A 20319-nucleotide genomic window follows, 5' to 3' on the forward strand; every position below is an offset into this window, starting at 1 on the left:
TCCTGCAGTGGCAATAATTTCTAGACAAAATCTCAAAAGAAAACAATAACTAAAAACATTACAACTTCCGCTTTCTTGTTCGCCTTCTCTTCCTAGGAGCATTCCAGTCTTCATCATCACCGGAAGATGTTGGAACCGGCAACGGACTCTAGAAAAAAACATATCGCGAGATCTATCCAAATTCTGGAGCACCAGTGTTTTAAGGTTTTGTTCTCGAAAAAAAAGACGTCACACTAAAGTTATACCCAAACAATGCTCTGCATCTTTCAGCAGGAAATATTTGTGAAAATCGAGAAATTGACAGAGAACAGAGTCTGAGTTCTGTTCTGAGGAGCTTCTGCGGATGTAGACCTATAAACCAGAGCAATACACTATAAATGTGACACTTACGATGAAATCATCATCGTTGAAAGTACTCTCAGCAATTAGTTCCTGTTCGGCGATCTTCTTAGCTGCTGCTCTGCAAAATTGCGGTAATCAGAGATGAAATAATCTTCATTCTACTCAGACCTTGAACTGCTTCGACTGCCGTCCAACTTCCTGCAGTTGATAATGTGTTTTTCGAACACTTTAGCACCAACCATTCGTCCACAGACACGACATTTCACCGTGATCTTAAAAGTAGTACTGTTTAATTTCGTCAAAAGGACAAACACGATCTCCGTTCAGAAAACCAGGCCACGATCACATCAGCGAGAGAGATGTTTCATAGCAGTTCCAAATACTAGAGAAATTCTGGGATCATTGATATGTTTTGTTGATTTATTAAAATACGTGAGTACACTTCTTTAATACTATACTACTCGATCAGCGTAAGAGTGCAAAATCTGACTAATTCCAATGCTCATAACTCAAGAAAAAAGAAAAAAAAAGATGTACAGCTGAAAGAGACCCTTAGACTTCCTATGGTTGTTGTAACAAAATAATGAACAAGCAACTTTTGTTCTATACAGGCCTGTCTTTGTTACAATCATCACTTTAAATACTTATTCCTTGATTACTTACTAGAAAACGCGACCTCTCCAAAGTGAATGTGGCATGAAGTTTTTGCCCCACAGAATTTACAAGGTGAGAATCTGCATGTAATTAATGTTTTTTGCACCATCTCAAAGTATAGCCGGCACAGAGTTCCGAAAAGTGCAGCCCATGACCTAACAGTACGATAACAAAATTCCCAGAGTCCGGGAAAAGCCTGGGGCACTGTCGACATAACACATCTCACTCCTATTTCACAGCAAAACCATAATCGTATTAGAAGAATCTTAACCAAAGGAATTTAAGTAGCAGTGCTTTACTGAGGTGAAAATTCTAGAAGTTATATCCTATTTGCAAGTACTGACTCTCTTCCTCAACTCTTTTGCAAGAAATGTCCTAACTCTCATTCTCTACATATTAGACCTACTGTCATGTTACTCACTTTCCATGTGTCAACAAGAGACCAAAAAAGTGCACGACACAGCATCAAAGATATTGCTGATATGGTTTGGATATGCGGAAGGAAAGAAGAAGAGGTGGATGAAGATAGAGCTCGCAGTGCGGTACGTATTGCATTCACGCGCATCTTTAGTGCATCATATCGTATACATTAGTCGTAAATGTTTTGTAATTAAGCGCAATGCGGGATTGGGCAAATAAGGCCTTTTTCAGGAAAGCTATACACTAACAATGTTTAGTTTCCACCCACTTCCACATAGGGCATCAAATTCGGAATAAATGGTACTTGTTACAAGTCACAATATTTGTCACACTGCCTCAGGTTGTTTCCGCGGTTTCATATCGTCATTTGAAAAAGGATAGGAAACTGGCAAGGTGGATAGATTTGCTACGCGAGCTTTGCTTTATTCTGCGAGCTTGTGGCGCATCGAATACTAAACAACTAATCGCCCTAGCGTTACGAATCAAGCACATCAAGTTGCCTCGATCTATGTAGCTTCTAGCAGACGCGTTACATTTGGAGAAAAACTGTCAAGATTTCTTAAGGATCATAGAAATCTATTTGCCAGTAAACACTTTAATGCGCAAATTTTCAAACAAAATGCAAAGACGCCCTTCTCCTCTCTGAACTAACAAATGGTCTCGAAGTTCTGTTACATTATGAAAAACCATGCAATGAGGTAACCCACTGCATATCCAGCAAAATCCCCCAATGAATTCCACATGATATTCCGTGACGCGCTTATGTATTATTAATGTGGAGAAGCGCTTAGTGATGGAGCGCATCAAAAGTTTCGCAAATAAAAAGCAGTTTCATAGAAAAGTTTTAGTGTGCGTAGAAAGAAATCGTGAAGAAAATCTCGCCTTTTAAAAAGTATTAACTGGGAAAGTGTGAATGTATTTGAAAAATCGTTCCAAAATTTCTTTACGACTTTGCGGAAAATGAACAGTCCTCGGTACCCTGCTTATTCCAATTCCGATCATTTCTGAATTTCGTTTCAAAACAACGGAAAATTTCACGAACCGGCGTATTAGATTCCGGTGGCCTTGACCGAGGCGTATCCGAGCTTGATTGCGGTGAACTCTGAAGAAAAAACATCGAGTCACATCTTGTTCAGCAGTAAAACAAAAAAAACTTTTAATTTGAACCAAACCTCGTGACTTGGTGTTGGAGGAGGGCTATCGATCTGCAGTCCATGTCGATGTAATATCGCAGCTTCGCGATGCACATCAAAAATACAGTCCAAAAACGTACTATCCAAAAGATAGTCGCTGAGTTCTCGGACTAGGTCTGAATTTAAAGTTAATTCAGTTCCAATCTCATGAGTCACAAAAAAAAAACGGAAATCGCGTAAGACTATGAAGAATTTGGGCGCATTTATTCATGCAAATGTTTGATCTTTGTGTTCCTTTCTATTCTACAGCGCACAATAGCTAATTGTACAATGTTGCAACAACACAACATTTGCACAATGTTTAAAAACGTTGGGTATAAGATAAACTAAATAGGAGTAAGCATTCCCTTTGAATTTAACAAATTTAAACTCTTCTAGTAGAGTTTGGTCTAACTATTTGTAACAAAACATGAACATCCAGTTAAAAGAATTGTGCGCCTAAGTTGTTCCTAGCTCCTTTACCTTACCTCTACCCTTATCAACGGATTGATACTATTCCCCTTTCTTCATTTCTTCGTGAATTTATTTATAATGGAACAGGTAAGTGAGCATTCACTGTTTACAATGAAAACTGATATTGTTTAACTGCAAAACATATCCTATTTGCTGTATAGGTTAGGAATCAACTTTTTTTGAAAGATGGTGCAGACCCTGATTTGGGTGTTGTTACATGTTCTACGCTGAGCGTAAAAGATCGTAAAAAAAAAAAACAAGAAGTCAAGGTTGTTAAAGTCCCCGTCGGTCGATCAATATCCACGTGGCGGGTGAAAAGTGATTACATGGATTGCACTTCGATTTACTTTGATAGTTTTGTTGCTGCAGTTTCACAACCACAAACTGGCTCAACTGGTTGACAAAAAGTGCATTCTGAAGGTTCAGCTAAACAAACTGTACAGGCTTCGAACCAGATCGCGCCACATTTACTTTCGAAAAGGTGCTATTTAAAAAAGCTACTACCCAGTTTGAACATCATTCTGACAGTTCACCCTTCATGCTTTCTTGCCTTTGTTCCACTTTGATAATCGTACTTTTTTCAATTGAAGAGAGCTGATTCCGCAACGCGCCTAATTCGCAACAATCAATTCCCACTCGAATATTTACTCATTTCTTCACTTATCTACTATTGCTGTTTTTGCTCCCATAAATGCCACTGATTAGGAATGTAACGACACACGCTTAACTTCAAAAAAAAAAACGGCCAAACAAAGCAAATTCTTTTGTGGGTAGAACAGTTAGTTTCCAATCGTAGGTAATGCAAGTGTGGTGTGCAATGTTGTGCTCAATAGGGTTGTGACAATAACATCGAATTTAAAAAGAAACAGCAACAATCACTGAGCCAATACCTCTGAACTGATCCGGTAAGGAACGATTCCTAACGTCGTAACTCTCCACGTCTTCTGCATTCGAGCTAGCACCGGAAGCGCACCTACTCCGAAGAGAATTCTGGTCCCTATCTCGCTCTGCTGATAACTCTGCAAAAACAATTGTTTACGCTGAGCGTATGACAGTAAAACAACGTTGTTCTAGTTAACTATTCCATACATAAACCCCGATCGAGCGTAACATCTGCACGCAGAAATCAATAAAAAGTTACTTAGGAATACGTCGCCATCAAAACAACGTGTTTTGAAAAATCGTAAACGCAGTCTCATAAAGAGTCATGGGATGAATCCACCATTTATCCATGCAGAAGGAAAATATTAGTGGTCAAAAGTATGGAAAATGTAAATATAAAAAAAGACCACTAAAAGGAAAGATAATAATACAACTCTTAATTAAAGGAGAAAACACAGGATCTTCGTGAAACCGGTCTGCGAGCCCAAAAACTGCTTTACATAATCGATTATTACGGAAGGAAACGTCAATTACACTATCAAGAATGTAGCTTTGAGGGGAGATGTCCGAAATACCACGACGAATGAAGCCCTCACAGACAGGCACACGAGAAATAGGTGCGTAGCTATGATTCCTCTATATCATAGCTACGCAACTATTTCTCGTCTGGCTCCCTCTATATCGCACTGGTGCTGAGAACAACTATCAACACTGGGAATGCGGATTATACTCTATGTTCAAAGTGCGGCACGTTTTCCTCAGATGATGTACTACGTATAATATATTATTTTGGGGACAGTATAAGGCTAGCAGAAACTTCGCAATATGCGCAGAAAAGAACGTAGGGTGGGAATATTTCCATAATTTTTTTTCATACCATCAATTCCCGAGGGCGCATTTTTCATGTCGAAACCGAAAGTCATGAGGTCAGAAGAAATAATAATGGTAACATGTTGCTGACTTATATGGAGTATAGGTCAGCATTATCAACAGTTTTCATTACAGTTAATGTTTCAACGTCGTCGACATCGCTAGCGCCGAGAAAATCAAAAAGTTCCCGAAGGATTCTCATCAATGGCAACAAACTACCAAGTCAATCATATTCCAGAACAAGATTAAAACGGCCTAAATCGCTAAGCTTACCTCAGTTGCCACAGTCCCACAATGTGGTGGAACTGCGATATGCTGATAGGAAGCAGCACGCAACCCGCATATGACCTAATCGATTAAAGTCTACAAAGGTCTTGATACGAACTCACCTCACTGGTCATAGGCATGCGCTAGTCATTTTAAAATCCAGCATAGCACGAATCTGACGTAGTGAGGGATACTGCTGGACAAGCTAGAGATTGTATTGTAAATTACGAGATCAGGGGTGGTTCTGTCTCTTCCTAATCGGTGTCAGAAGCGCATCAGAGACTCCGTTTTTCATGACGATTTTAGTTGCAACGTGTGAACCTTGTACACGCGCCACATTCGACTGCCTATTCAAATGAAACCTATGAATAGGCTGTTAGGTGGGGGGAGACCAGAACGTATACATAGAGGAGCGTTCCAACGTTCCTTGTATGAACTAGAGCAATCCCGAAGCCGTTTTTTTAAGACGATTAGGGAGAGGTGAGCGGAATCATCCTTGACCTCACAATCTACAACTTCGTCACTAGTTGTTGCCGCCTCCCAAGCCGTGTTTCTCCTTTAAAGCTTTACGACTTATCAAATTCTTCTCAAACACAAATTTCGGATTCTGCGAAAAGGCAGGCGCTGAGTCGCCAATCGAATTTGACAATTTATTCTTTAATTTTAACTTGATTTTAGATATACTTCTATTTGAACGTGAAGTGAACGCCAGGTTTCCTCCAAGTACAGGACTTTATATATTTCACAGGATATGAAGTAAATTTCACCAAGAACCAACGATAAAGTCATGGAGGATCACCATTTGATCCTAGAAACCACTCTTCGTTTTGAAAAGAAAATTGTCACTACTGTAAAAATGTGATTTTTTTAACCTTTACAATCCCAGTTCAAATGTCGTATTCCAAAATCAGGGTATACACCCAAAAACAAATGCTTTAGCGCATATAGCAAGTACATCTGGAAACTGTTCGCATATGACAAAAAACCATTCTTAGTTGCAGCTGCTCTCAAAAGACTAGTGAAATGGAATCAATATCCATTATTACAGATTATCTCTGTCTATGTCCTGTAGAATATTGGATCTAAAACTAAAAGTGTTAGACTGACTGAATTTGGAATGCGGCTTAGTAACTGGTAGCTTCACACAACTACTTAAATGTTGCGCTCTGACTCCAGTTTTTCACAGTTGTTGACTGTAAGCAGATGATTTCGGAAGTCGCAACTATTGCCCCATTCAGAAAAAATAGTCGTAGAAAACACCACAACCAGTCATTGCCGTCGCCCACAGCAACGTAGCAGCAGGAATAGTCTTCTGCTTTTAAACATATGTAGCCAGAAAGTCCAGCAGTGAATAAGACAAGCTGCCAAGATTTTCCCGTCAAAGACAGAAGCGAAGTGAGAAAGAAGCAAGCAAACCGGTGTTTTTGGTGGTGAAGGTTTTTTTTTCAGGAAAAAGAATTCCTGAGGTCATCTGAGCAATATTTAAAGGCATCACCCCACGAATCTGCGGTGGTACGGATTTCAGGTGGAGTAGTAGTATACGGGATCGTAGATTATGGAGAAAAGGGTGGTCCCGTCCATTTCTTCCTAACTGCCGTAAAAACGATACGGCTCGGGCGTTGTGGTACTCTATTTTCTACAAGGAGTTCGATTGGAGCACGCCAGCCTTGTGCACGCGCCACATCTTCCAGACCGGTTTTTACGGCAATTAGGAAGAAATGGACGGAATCATCCCTTCTCCATAATGTACTATCCCGCATACGAATACTCCACCTGAAATCCGTACCACCACAGATTCGTGGTATGCTGCCTTTAATACTCAACAGAGTCTACAAAACAACAAGTCGTTCTGTAGACTTTGTATGGGTTTAAAATATTGCTGTATCTGGCCCACAGTTTCTGGTAAGAGCTACAGTACAGTTAAAATGTTTCGTTTTGTGGTCCAACACAAGTGTTCGCTCATGGACACAGCGGTGGAGTTCCCAGTTCCTCGCAGCTGACAGGAACTGATAAGTGGAAAATGGTATCACTGCTGCAGCGGTGGATAGATTCCAATCGCCGACTGTAGTAAAGTTCCAAAGCAACAACGCTTACTTTGAAAATGAACTACGTCGACGTTCAATTCAAAGATGTACGTCGAAGTGATTCAGACGCTGCATGGATCTCGCACATTTTTCGATGGACTCAAAACCACTACAATCTGAGAGGCGATCTTTGGAAATGTTGGATAAATGTAGGAAGCAAATCCTCTTCATATTCTATTTTTAGAAATCACAACATGATGCACAAACTTTTTATGCCCATATGTGGAACCACAATAATTCCCACTTGGAATCTAACAACTCTGAAAAGAAAACTAAAACTAACTAGCTAATCTCGGTGACAACATCCTGTGAAGATCTTCTTGCGTTAAGGATCCGCTCGCAACATAAGGAGAAGCCATGGCAAGAGGTTAGGGGTTCACCTCTGAAACAAGAAGTTAACGAAATACGTCGGAGGAAGAACAACGGATTTCAAACGAAAGCATTCACAAACAGTTCGATGATACAATTAACAGTCGAAGTTAAGTCAAAGCATGTTAAATACAATATATATCCTGCAAAGTAATTAATAATAACACAAACACGGTGGCATAGACATGATTAATCAGACAGACACTGTTCTTTGCAGAAAAATGAACGAAAATAGTAACGGAAGACAAATCAAATAGGAAAATATCAGCCGGATAGAAAGTACTGCTACGTTGAATAAAGACAAATTGTCCCAAAGAAGAGATAGACACTTGTCTCGACCTGCTAAAAGAGCATTCTCCTCACACAGTCCACATGGGACCCCTTCCAGGAAAAAAAGAAGAAGAAATTACAGTAAAATTCAAATTGAAAATCCAGGGACTTCACACTCAATAGCTAAATGACTACGTACAAATGTTTTGTTTGGGTAAATAACATATGTAAACAATAAGCAGGTCGCTTGAATGTGCATACCTGTACGCCTTCTTCCACAGCTTAAATCTAAACAAGCACAAGAAACAAAAGAAGACTCAAAAACAACTTACACAAGAAAGTCCCCATCAAATTCTTGTAGATGTAACTGTCATATATGAGAGTCTGTAAACGCGGGGAAGAAGAAGCGCCCGTAATTACGTACACCACGCGTAGCCAACGTTGCCTTCCTCTTCGAAGTTCCGGAGCTGGAACTCAATGACGTGGGCGCTGGCTTCAATAAGTGCAAATACAAAAAAAAAGTGGTTCTTCCTCTTACACTGTTTCATTTACCGATTGCAATACATTTGAAACAAAGTGTAAAGTGTAGTTGGGATGGGGCACTCAACCTCGCTCTTATTTCTGGAACCCTATTAAGTCAGTCGCAGCCCTAAAACCTGAGCATTAATCCTGGAGGGTCTAGGAGATGTAAGCTAAAGTTACTTCGAGAAAAAAAGGAAGACATAGCCTCCAGAAATAAGAGTGAGGTCCATTGCCCCCTTCCCCACCCACAGTTTCCCCCAAGCGTGTTTCGAAACCTTGGAGTTTAGGAAAATATCGTGAGTTCTTGTAAACACGCAAGATTAACAGTCTGTAAGTTGTTGCTTACCTGGGATTTCGGAAATACTTTGCAAAAATGTCCGTCAAAATATAGTTTACCATCTTAAAATTCTAGTGATTACTATTAAAGATTACAGATTTAAGAAAGAAAGATTTAAAGATTACGACCACTACATTAACATTTGTTTCTAAAAAAGAACGTTTAAAGTGACCTAACTTCCACTTTTTGTGATTTGGAAAATTCAAAATTTACCTTGTGGTCTCTTCTTACCAGTGTAAGGCATAAAATAAACCGTGATCACACGATGAGTTCAATTCTCGCTCAATTTCCTCGAAACCACCCCTCCCCAACAAATTCTTGACTTGCTCATTGTTCCATGGCGATGTAACCTCAGGATACGCTATAGGGTAGGATAGGGGAGATGGGGAGTTGTGAAGGTAACTGGTGAAGGTTAGCGGACTTTCGCCTATTTTCAGAGTAGCTGTTAAATGAAATCCAACCAATTTTTTTTTGACATTTTTGGAATCTCCTGCTTATTAACTTTCGCTTGGTATTTTCAAAATTTAGTTTTGCGCACTTTCACAATTTCCAACGGTTTGCGAAGGGATTTTGGGACAGAAGTTAGTAACGGTGTTCTATTCTATTGCATGTTGTAGTATACCCATCTGCTCGCATCCATTGGTGGGAATTGAGTGAAAATCCCAGCGCGAGGATGTTTGCCGCAAATCCATCGGACTCATGAATGGCAGGCCGTGGGTATCTTGAATTCTTGATATGGCTTCAGGATCCTCTTTGCAGTCATTAAAAGATAGCTTTTCCTTTGAAGAAAGCAAGTAAACAACTTCCATTTGACTCATAGAATAGTTGTTGAAGAGCTTTGTAGCTTAAACACGTAAGTTTTGAGAAGTTATTGAAGTAAAGCTAGTTTGCCAGCCTTTCATTACTTCAAAACCTGTTTGAAGCATATTTTTGTGCATACATATACATATTATATTTATTTATTTACCTCTACATTTTTACTCATATATTTTTGTTTGTTCATACAAATGTGTTTTTCTAGTGTTCCGAGACTGGGCACATGGGAGGGGTTAAACCTAGCTGAAGCTCGCTGCACCTGCGTAAGCGGATAATGTCGATGCGCGTGCCGCGTAACAGTTTTGATCAATAGGGGACCCTCTCTAGAACACTGATCGAAGCATTCCGAGTGAAGGTAGCGATGGTCCTGCCTTGATCCCAACAGTAGCTCCACACCGCTGCTATCGCAGATACACTGGCTTCAGGTCGCTTTGACTCGACTACACCGGGATTGACGGTAGAGAACGACTCTCGATCCGTTGCCGTTTATGGGTGGCCGGACAAGAGTCCTCCGAGGAGCGTCGCATTACCATCTACCCGGACAAGACGAATCTACCGACTGAGACACATATGTGACAGCGTCACGAAAAAATTGAAAAACGTCCCACTTTGAACAAAATCGGCCACGCCATTTTGCACCACAGTTCAAGTTTTTCTTCAGGACTACGCCGTCGTCTACTATTACACGAAAGTCGATAGGCTTAATAGAAAATACAGAGTTCGGACTGTAGATTAGAAAAAGGTGTGGGAATGGCATCTATGGCCTACGAGGTACGTTGAAACGCACATCTTTCCAAACTTTCCAGTTCCCTCAAGAGCAAATTTGTTTGTTTTACTCGAATAGGTTGCTTAGGATACTTCATTGATTTTCGATCGCTCGCTAGCGGACGCGGCGCGTGTGCAAGGATGGCGCTTTCTAACCTACCTCGCAAGAATGGAGACCATTAGCCACGTTCGGGAATATGGAGAGAAATCAAGCATGCCTACGCTCATACTCGTAGTCTAACTCTGAACGCTATATTGTCTCCGGGAGATCCAAACACCAAAAATCCTACGATACCCTGTCTTTGACGGAACACGTCTGTTTTGGGGGAGCGGTTGAACGACGTGTATCTGACATGGTCCCATTATAAAACGTGTAGATTTCAATGAAACTGTGCCGAAAAAATGGTTGCTTAGCGTACAATAAATACTCTAAATATTGTTTACTCTGCCAATGCCGCCTTGACCTCTGAACCTCAGCATGGTTTCCGTTGATCCTGTCCTCTCAAAAAACAAATTTGTTAGCCGACTTCATCAAGGGTCGTGGTAATTGGACCGATCGCTGATCACCATTCTTCTTTTCTTCTATTCTATTTTTTCCTGATAGAAGTGAAGTGATAATGCTGTAGAAAGTAGAAATGAGGTTGTAGAAGTATTTGAAAATTTATGCTGAAGCTCTTATAAGCACCATATTTTTATGAGAATTTGACAAAATACTAATCTAAAGAGTTTTTGTTTGCACTTACAAAACAGACATCCCTTGGCACAAATTAATTATCATTAGCTTCCTTAGTTTCCGATAGCCGATAATATGTGCTAAATTTGCCTAACTCATTCTTATTTATCCATATATAACAATGTGCTGCGTCAATTTTCCTTTTTTTCAATAGATTTTATTTCAGCATTTTTCTCACTCCCATAGAATAAGCGTGAGGAAAAGTACATGCTTGCCTTCAAAATTTTGAAAGAAGCTCTGCAGTCTGCGACTCAAGCCTATCAATCCTAAGCTGAGCTCAGAATACTGAGCTGGTATTTTTCTCATTAACATTCTTCACATTTCATGTATCCAGTAGTGAGATTGATTAGCTACATGCGGTCGTAACCGCAGCAACACAGGTGTCCACATAGTGCTCGATTATAGGATATTGTTTACATTTCAGCCAACTACAACCAAGGAATTTACTTGGGATTCACTTCTTCCAGTTTTACAAAGGCGAAAGAAGGTGCTACAATGATGGAAGACATTGAACTCTTCCTCTTCTTGAAGGATATGTTTGATCTTCTTCATAGATTGGAAACGCTACCTGTTTCATCTAAACGACCCACCTTCCTTTCGTGCAAGAAGTTGCAGGATTATCTCCAACGAACAAACCTATGCCGGCCCTTCGAGAGCAGTGGACAACTAACATATCGAGAACTGTACTTTTATATTTTATGCTACTTTCTCTTCTTACTAACGGATGTCGCTTTCATTTCTTTGAGCATAGTATGAATCGAATAAGTCTTAAGACTTGTAGATCTGTAAGAGCCTTAGTGAATGTTGATGATGTTAGTCTCAACATCCAACTTTGTCACGTCTCGAATTTGACCCGGAGAATTTTACCCCTATGTTATTCGGAAGAGTGTTATCTGACCTGAATGTAATTAGCTACATACAATAAAAATTTAGCAAAAACAGCTTGAGGAACAAGTATATTCCGCCTATCTTCTGCTTTCAATCCAAAGAAGAATATTATTTTAAACCTCGTGTAAAAAACTTTGTCAGTGAAAGGCTTCTACTAAAGAAAACAATTATTGAAGCACTAACATGCCGAAGTTTATCGAAAGTCGCACATGGAGGCTTATCTTTTTTTCACGCGTAACCAACGCTGCTTCACACGTTTTGTTCTGGATTACTGGGAAGAATGGACGGTGGTCACGTTTATACTCATGAATTACACTCCTACCTCTTTCTACTCATATTGAGATCCAAACATCGTCATGATATGCTGCCTTGGATGGCCCTAAGTGGATCCCCACTTTTTTTGTCAGCGCTAAGAAAGTAGTGTGACAGATCGAATAAGTTGTATCTGGGTCAAAACGACATGAAGCACGGTGCAGTTGCGCAAGCGGTTGCGCTCAAAGCGGTGCGGTGGGAGCGTAGCGGTTACGATAAAGTGAGGACCCCTGCTACCACCGTTCATTGCTGTAGTTCGTGATGGTTCCACCTCGATTCGAATCGCTATTTTCCCCCGCGCCGCTTCGAGCGCAAACTTTACGCAACTGCACCGTGCGTCATGTCGTTTTGACCCGAATATTCGTTGAATGATATTTACAATTATGAAAAAGGTAAAACATCTCTTATTCCTTCACCTAGGAAAAAAAAATTACAAAAAGAAACTACTATGGGGGAGTTTTATCAAAGATTTGAAGGTACGCCCTTAGGGAAAAACCTCAATCCTGGCAATGATTAGGAGCTGGAGCAAAATTATGTGTGTGTAAAATTTATCATCAGTCAAGATCATCCTTTCGTGTAAGATAAAATTAAATCATCTGGAAAGACTCGGTTTTTTCGCTCTTGCTCTCACTTACTATTTATTTATTATTACTTTTATTTTCTACACATAATAAGTTGAAATGCGTAAAGGGATGCACACGAGCAATATATTATATGTACAATTTATTGACCAATGCTCATTCGTCATCATCGTTCAATTTTCTGGAATATTTTTGAGGTGTTTGGTAACGAACTTTTCAAGTCCTTCAAACATTTTTCTGTGTCCAGATGTTGAAGAGCTAGTCTTGATGTCAGCGCGAAGTTCCCTTCACCTGAAAAATCACACTTCAGCCGGATTTAAATGCTGGAATTTCACTTCATGGATACACACGAGTGAAGACAGGAACAAACCGATGTCCAGGCTGATTTCATTCGGATCAACTCCACACGCTCGTGAAATACGAACTCCTTTCCCGTAGCTGAGTTCTTCGATAGCGTTTTTGATTTCCGGCCATAGCATGTCCATGATCATACCTGAAGTGCTCCATAAATAGAGGAAATAATTTTTCTCTCTGATTTTTTCCTTGGAAAATTCCTAAACAACCTCTCATCAAATCTTGCATGAACAATCCCCATGTCTTCGGAAATGCGCCCACTTCCATTTCGATATTCGTGTCAAGTAACTGGACAAGCGTTCTGCAATTCGACAGAAAAAATCTTCAAAAAATAGAAAAATTCAAATTTCGATGATTATCTTCTTCTAGTTTATTATGAAGAGTTTGAAGTCTACTTTTATAAGAATAAGTGACAATAGCATCAATAAATCTGCTTAGATTAAGCAAAAATGTTCGATCTATCATCTCAAAATCGTTTGAGGTTCATGTGTCACGTGTTTGTCACGTGTGTGGTCCTCAGAATGACTTGGAGGCGAGGGCAAACGATGGTAATCACGTCAGGTCTTTCATCCATTTCTAGAAGTAATTTGAACAAGGAAGCTCGGAAGGTCGAAAGAACTAGTTGACCTGGGGCGGTTTCGAACCATCGACTGTGCAGTCGTAGCGCTATCCTCTTACCAGTTGCCCTACATAGACATAATTTTACTACTTACTTTATTTTAACATCTTACTCTTAAATTCTCACACGACATTAAAATCGACAAAGGTTTTATCGCAGAGTTTTTCTCTTTCTCAGTCTATTTCTTATTCAATTATTTCATACCAGAAATGAATCAAATAATGAGCTGCACTTTCTAAAGAAGTGGTGGCGGATCGCAGAAAATCTATCCTGACCCTTGTAGAGCATGGTTTGGAAGACCAATGTCCGTCGGAAACGATATTTTATACTGGTTACTAGTATATACTAGTACTAGTACTAGCTGCTCAGTTCTCAGGAGATGTATCTCTATAAATGGGTATTTGAGCCAACAGATCGTCATTAAATTTCAGGGATTTTGAGAAATTGTTCCCCCTTCCCCCCTTCTTATACAGGATTTTTCGGCTTGATCATGTAAGAGTAGACGTTGTAAGGGAGCGTACGCTCCCTACTCATCATTTTCTATCATTTCATTTTATCTATCTATTTTATTGATCGCGTCTATCATTCCATGGATTCTGTAAAACTCACAAAAAAGGTGAAATTACCTTAGTATACCTCCATCGAAAGATGGACGCATTTCTGCCTCAATTGTGAGCACGAAAGACACGAACACCGAGGTAAGATTACGGTCCGGATTTACCACTCTGAGATGAACTCGATCACGTCTGAAAGCAGATTTTCTTCTCTGAAAAATTCGAGTCCCGAAAAATTTCTCCTTAACGTTTGGTAGAGAGAAAATTATCAAGTAATGTGAACTTTCTAAAGGTGCTTGATAATTAGTTTTTTTCACTCACTTTTCCAGTACGAGAGAATTGTTAGTGGCTGTTAGGGAAGGACGTCCTCTGGCTCCAACATTCACTTGGAAATAGCATTCGGTGCATAATGTGGTCAAGAACTCCCTGGAATTAAGACGCATTTTTAGATGGGAGGACCTAATTAAATGAGCGTGCGAACCTTGAGTCCGGAGGAATGACTGGGCTTGTTACAGGAAGTTGCTCGTTCATCCATTCAAAAGTCCAGTCTACCTGAAAAAATGAACTTGTCTGTTTAAAAAAGCTGCAAAAAATGCAAAAACTGATAGGAAAAATCCACCTTTATAGATTTTTCTTTTGTACTCAAACAAATTTTCCATATCTTTGTTCTAGTAAGAACTCTAAGAGAAGGTGGGAGACCGCTATTTCTCGTGTACCCTTAACGTTTTGTCTGAGGGAGAAATGGACTTGTTGTTAGAACTCAATATCCTCAAACGACATCAATGCAATCTTAATCTAAAGCACGATAAGTGAGTTTTCGACCAGATTTTTCTCTCAATCTAGCTTTGTAACTGCACTAATTCTCCCAGGTTGGAAAGGGGAGACTAAGGGATATCTTTTCCAAATACCTGAAGATCTCATGTTATGCATTTGGGATTTACAAAATCCACTTAATTACATTTCTATTGTTTTCAGGAATTAGCGATGAAGTATATTATTTCTGGCAAACGGGAACACTATGAGGACGCACCCTCAGAAGAGTAAAATTTGTTGTGGGGAAAGAATGAAAGGTGAAAGATTTGCTGTACCTTGGATCAACAAAGGTTAGGCACCAATTCTCAGCCGTTTTAGATTGTTCGAACTTTTCTAACCTATCTCTAGTCGTTTTACACCTCGTCGGAAACGTAACGATCCATACCTGATCGAGGAGCTCATTGATAATACCATCTTCCATCCATACCGTCACCAAATCATCCCCCGTCAACTCGACGTCTAGAAGTGTGGCGTTCACGGAATCCTCAAGAAGCGATACTGCAGGAGTTTCTGCCTGTAATGTGTTTATCTAAATGAGGTTGGGATGAAATAAGTTTTTTTTTTCCAGAAAATAGGTTTTATAGTTGGGTGAAAGCGACCCGAAGCTCGGTGCAATGGCATAGGCATTGGATGGGGGTGGGGGTGAATTGCAGCGATAAATGGTAATATAATATCTTATAAAATATTACTTGAATCGAATTTCGTAAATATACAGTTAGAAAGCAGTTAAAAAGGGCAAAAATAAACTTTTCTCAACAATGTATACTATTTCGTACAAAAGTCGTGCTTTATAGCTATAGAATATTGTTGGATCTGATGGAATTAAAAAAACTGTTTTCCTTTGGAGTAACCTAGTAGCAGGGGGCCCTCATCGATCCTAGTCGCTACGCCTCAACCGCAGCGCTTCGATCAGAACCGCTCGCGGAACTGCACCAGGCTTCATGCCGTTTTGATCCGATAATAGAACACTGAAAAATCTCCTAGGCAATTCCACTTCTTAGGAAAGATGAGCCGCTTCTAAATTAAAAATCTAAAATTAAACTTCCTTTTAAAATACCCCAAGAACGACTTGGTCGTAAGAGAAACTGCGAATTTGCAGATTATTTAAAAAAAAAAAAACGAGTCTGACCCGGAGCATCTGGTTCATATGTGAATGATTTTTTATTTACATAACATTTTTCTGGATTTAATGACCCTTCGCGAGCAACACATGCTACATTACCCGAAAAAAATCAAATAGGTGGTAGAAATTCCTAGAAAACTTTAACATTAATATTAATTTTATTATTATTATTATTAAAATATGTTAGTTACTGCTTGAAATAAATTATTGATGCAAAATTCATTGAAGAGGTAAGAAACATTTGATTGTAATAAAGAGGTAGACCTCGAAACAGATAAGGGCAATGAGGGCCAACTCACAATATCCACCCATTGAAGTTGCGCACGAGCTGTCAGCTGGTGGTCGTCCATTTTTAAGCTTTTTAACCTAAATTTCGTCCAGATGATCATAAGAAATTCACTATATCGAAAAAAGAAACCGTGGTTATAAGAATAAGTAATATCATTATAAAATAAAAATATAAAATATAAAATCAATAGGAACCTGCAGAAAAGAGTGGTGTCGTTCTTGGTAACGTATCGCCGCAATTGTTCTGGGATCACATCGTAGACAGGGAAGTGCCTGAACATTCAAACCTTTTAATTATTCAATGTTATTTATTTGTTGTTTTGTTTACTAACTATTGGTTTGAGAGAATGCGTTCTCTTGTAACTTTTTTTCTGGTAGATACGAGTGGGAAAAATAGAAAGGAAGAGTGGGATTGATGTAGCTCAATGAAGAAGAATAAGAAGAAAAAAAAAAAGAAAAGAAAAGCTAAATTGAAATCAAAGTCCCATTTTCCGATTTTTACAGGCGAAAATGAAGCTATGTTTGGGAAAATTCTTTTTCTTTTCATTATTGCGTATCTAAAATTTGAAGTAATGGGACCTCTCTCGAGCCTCGACCCTGTCTATTGTTTTTTTGGCTTTTCGCTCCCTTAGCACCGGAAATGGGAACATTATTTGCCCTTTTTTTATTTTTTTTATTTTAATATTTTTCAGTACATATGCGAAAACCTCCACAGAGGTTATCAACTGGTACTGGCTGGAAAAACCCATCGAATCTGATAAGGTCCTGCTACGGCATGAAAAAAAACTAATAGTCCAGCGCACAAAATGAAATCTAGGAATATAGCTGAGATTCTCATTCTTAATTTCAGCTTAATTCTTTAGTTTAAATGTATGATTATCGATCACCATAATCATACAATCAAACTAAAGAATTAAGCTGAAAAAAAACTCAGCTAAAACTACTTTTTTGGTCGAAAAATGTGCCCATTTATTTAAAAGACCTGGAACTTTGAAGTTACCAAAAATATGACAAAGAATTCCGAGGTTATCTAGAATTTGAACTATTAGCCGTAAAAATAATGAATCGATGCTTTTTTTAGTGAATTGGTACCTTCTATCCTGACAGTGTCCAAAATGCTTGGAATATTTAGTCGCTGTGTGATTTACTAAGCATCTAAGTAAGTTTTACTATGCACTATGCATAAATTGCAAATATTATGTCTTCATACTTGTTTCGATACGCTAGATTTAAGAAAAAAAAATAAAGTGGGCGCATCCGATGGGACCCTAAAAACAACTTTGAAGCAGATTAGTGCTATATTTACATCGGTAAAAGTGTAATTTCTTGTTTTTATGTTTTGTTGACAGGTCAATTAATATACTAAACTCAAAATTATGGTGTAATTTTGAGTTGAGGACCATTATTTACGTAAACTCCTTACCTGTGACGAGTAGGTGAGTCTCATAACACAGTGAAACTGTAAAAATATGTAAACCCCTTAGTTTGATCATCTGAGCAATTCATAAGAGCTGCTTAAAAAAACAGAAGAGTACGAGAATGTGCATTTTTACTATGGTAACTTAGCGAATATCACGTTTTCCGCAAAAAAAAAAACAAATCCAGGAATAGAAAAAAAAAGAAATTGGCGCTTCGGAAATATTTTTTTTAAGGGGGGAGCCATCTGGGTGACGCTAACAGCAACCCAAGAACATATTCTTAGACTATATTTACATGCTTAGACCCTAAGGAGCAGTATATTGATCCGAGTGATGTTCGTATCCGAAATAACATCGGATTTCGTGTATCTTGTCTCTTACGAACGAATGAGCCGATTGACGCGCGCGCGTTCACCGAGCGCCGGTCGTGCAGATACGCTGCTGATTTCCTGAGAATGGCCTTGACCGTGCCCGAACTAAACATAACAGGAGGACCTTCGTAAATTTCATCCTGGTAAGAAGGAGGCGAGAGCAGGAAGACAGTGTTTTCAAGGAAAAAATGTGGTTTAAAAAACGAGGAATTATTAAGAGTAAAAAAATTATGTGCACTCACATTATTTTACTGGTTTCCAAACTGCCAATGTGATGTCGAAGAGCATTACATAGTACTGAATCGAGAAGTGGTTGCATTAGTGAAGCGACAGCAGAGACACCCTTGAAAATCTTTTTTTTTCTTGGTTATTTACTTTATTGTTTACTGTTTATTATATAGAAGAGGGTTCTATTAAAATGGTTATTTTCGGTTATTTTTGCAATATTATCAATCCACCGAACCTTATTTACAATCCAATGTCCAGGCGCTGAAGCGGACAACTCTGGTTCGACCAAAAAACAGTCACCTAATGAGAATGATGTGTCTTCCGCTTCTAGATGAATTTCACCACGATGAAGCTGGAATCGAAGTCAGTTAGGGTAGATAAGAAGTGAAAATCCACAAAAATTACCTGTAAAACGACATCAACAACCTGTTCCCCGAGTCCGAAAGGCCAGAACATCTCCGACAAATTCCCATGAGAAATTACAGAAAGTCTGAAAACATAGGGGCTTTAGGAATAGAATTTCAGGAGAAAAATCCTCGGATCGCACCTGTCAACAACAACATGTAGGGAATCCTCATGAAATACGACGGAAATATTCTTGTAGTTGACCCGATTAAGGACATCCAAATGAGCGAAGGAACCGAAGGACGGGGATTCACGTGTTTTTAGGGTTAGCTGGAAGGGAATAACGTAGTTAGGGGACAAATCCATTGCCCTTAGGGCTAGAAAAAATCTAGTGTTATTTTTGCTAGCTACCTTACTCCTAACTCAAGGGGTCTTCGAAAAAAAATCGTTCTATTTCTTTCTGAAACTTTTCTTCAATGTCTTTTAACTGTTTTTACGACAAAACAATCCTTTTTTCGAAGAAACTTTTTAATAACTGCGATAAATAAAACTAAATTATGGTAATAATGGTAGTAAATAGATGATAGTAAACAAATAAACAAACGAATAAATAAATAATGCTAATGAAATAAGTGACCAACAAAATTAATTGTATGAGCACGTCTAATTACCGGATTTTCTGGAGGTTTTCAGAAGAGCCCAGTCAAAATTACCAGTAAAACCCTAGTTTGATCACTTAATCAACTATTGTTATAGATGAAGCACTGGTTTAATTGATTGATTTCAAAACTTTTCTCAACAGGATCCACAATAAAAACTTCCACGTCGATTTATCTCACGCTAAAGATCTATGGAGGTTGTTGCGTTTATTGATTCGATGGTTGAAGAACTGGTTTGGACCGTAAGGTGCGAGAGTGAAGCATGGACAAACTACAACTCCTTGGAAATTGAGCGAAATCGATTGAAACGCCAAAGCGATCATCGAACAAGCTTTGAAGGATCATAGAAAAGAAGGGAAGTCCGAAAAAGAGAGCGAATCCTTTTAAAAAAGCGCGGAAATGAGAGCAGTTACAAAGGACGAATAACGGATTTGTTAGAATATGGGAAAGGGTCCGTCGTCCAGCAAATAAATGTCACATTGCTTTAGATTAGGCTTCCTGCTTTTCTGTAGCGGATAAGTCAGATTTTTCGATGGCAATAGCGACCAGAAAAAAAGCGGACACCTCAGCTATCCTCGGTTCCTGAAGGATTTTCGTTGCGGCATGTCGAACGAGTTGTGATACTGCCGCATCGCCGAACGTCGCACCCAGTTCGGAAGAGGAAACGAGTGTGAAGAGCCAAATAAATGGCAGAATCGTCAGCATGTGAAATTTTGACTCAATGAGAAACCTCAGCTCTGAGTCATAGCGTTAATACAGGGTCGGAGCAGAAAATTACAACAGTGGTGA

At 39.1% G+C, this 20319-nt stretch overlaps 2 protein-coding genes across 2 annotated transcripts; both read right to left on the bottom strand.

Annotated features, from left to right (window-relative positions):
- Nucleotides 1-58: 58 nt before the first annotated feature.
- On the bottom strand, nt 59-7524 carry RB195_000462 (uncharacterized protein; the record flags this gene model as incomplete). The annotated part of the gene is made up of 7 exons (XM_064196828.1): nt 59-148; nt 391-460; nt 511-614; nt 2459-2518; nt 2589-2725; nt 3953-4081; nt 7449-7524. 7 exons carry the CDS (start codon nt 7522-7524, stop codon nt 59-61), a joined length of 666 nt encoding a protein of 221 aa, XP_064052709.1.
- A 5400-nt stretch (nt 7525-12924) lies between these two features.
- RB195_000463 (uncharacterized protein) lies at nt 12925-20235 on the bottom strand (the record flags this gene model as incomplete). The annotated part of the gene is made up of 14 exons (XM_064196829.1): nt 12925-13049; nt 13129-13251; nt 13322-13413; nt 14358-14477; nt 14607-14711; nt 14767-14837; nt 15484-15612; nt 16521-16587; nt 16705-16782; nt 18541-18641; nt 18762-18878; nt 18932-19016; nt 19074-19201; nt 20095-20235. 14 exons carry the CDS (start codon nt 20233-20235, stop codon nt 12925-12927), a joined length of 1482 nt encoding a protein of 493 aa, XP_064052710.1.
- Between the last annotated feature and the right edge of the window lie 84 nt (nt 20236-20319).

Source organism: Necator americanus, chromosome IV (genome assembly GCF_031761385.1).
Source record: "Necator americanus strain Aroian chromosome IV, whole genome shotgun sequence".
NCBI classification, from domain to species: domain Eukaryota; kingdom Metazoa; phylum Nematoda; class Chromadorea; order Rhabditida; family Ancylostomatidae; genus Necator; species Necator americanus.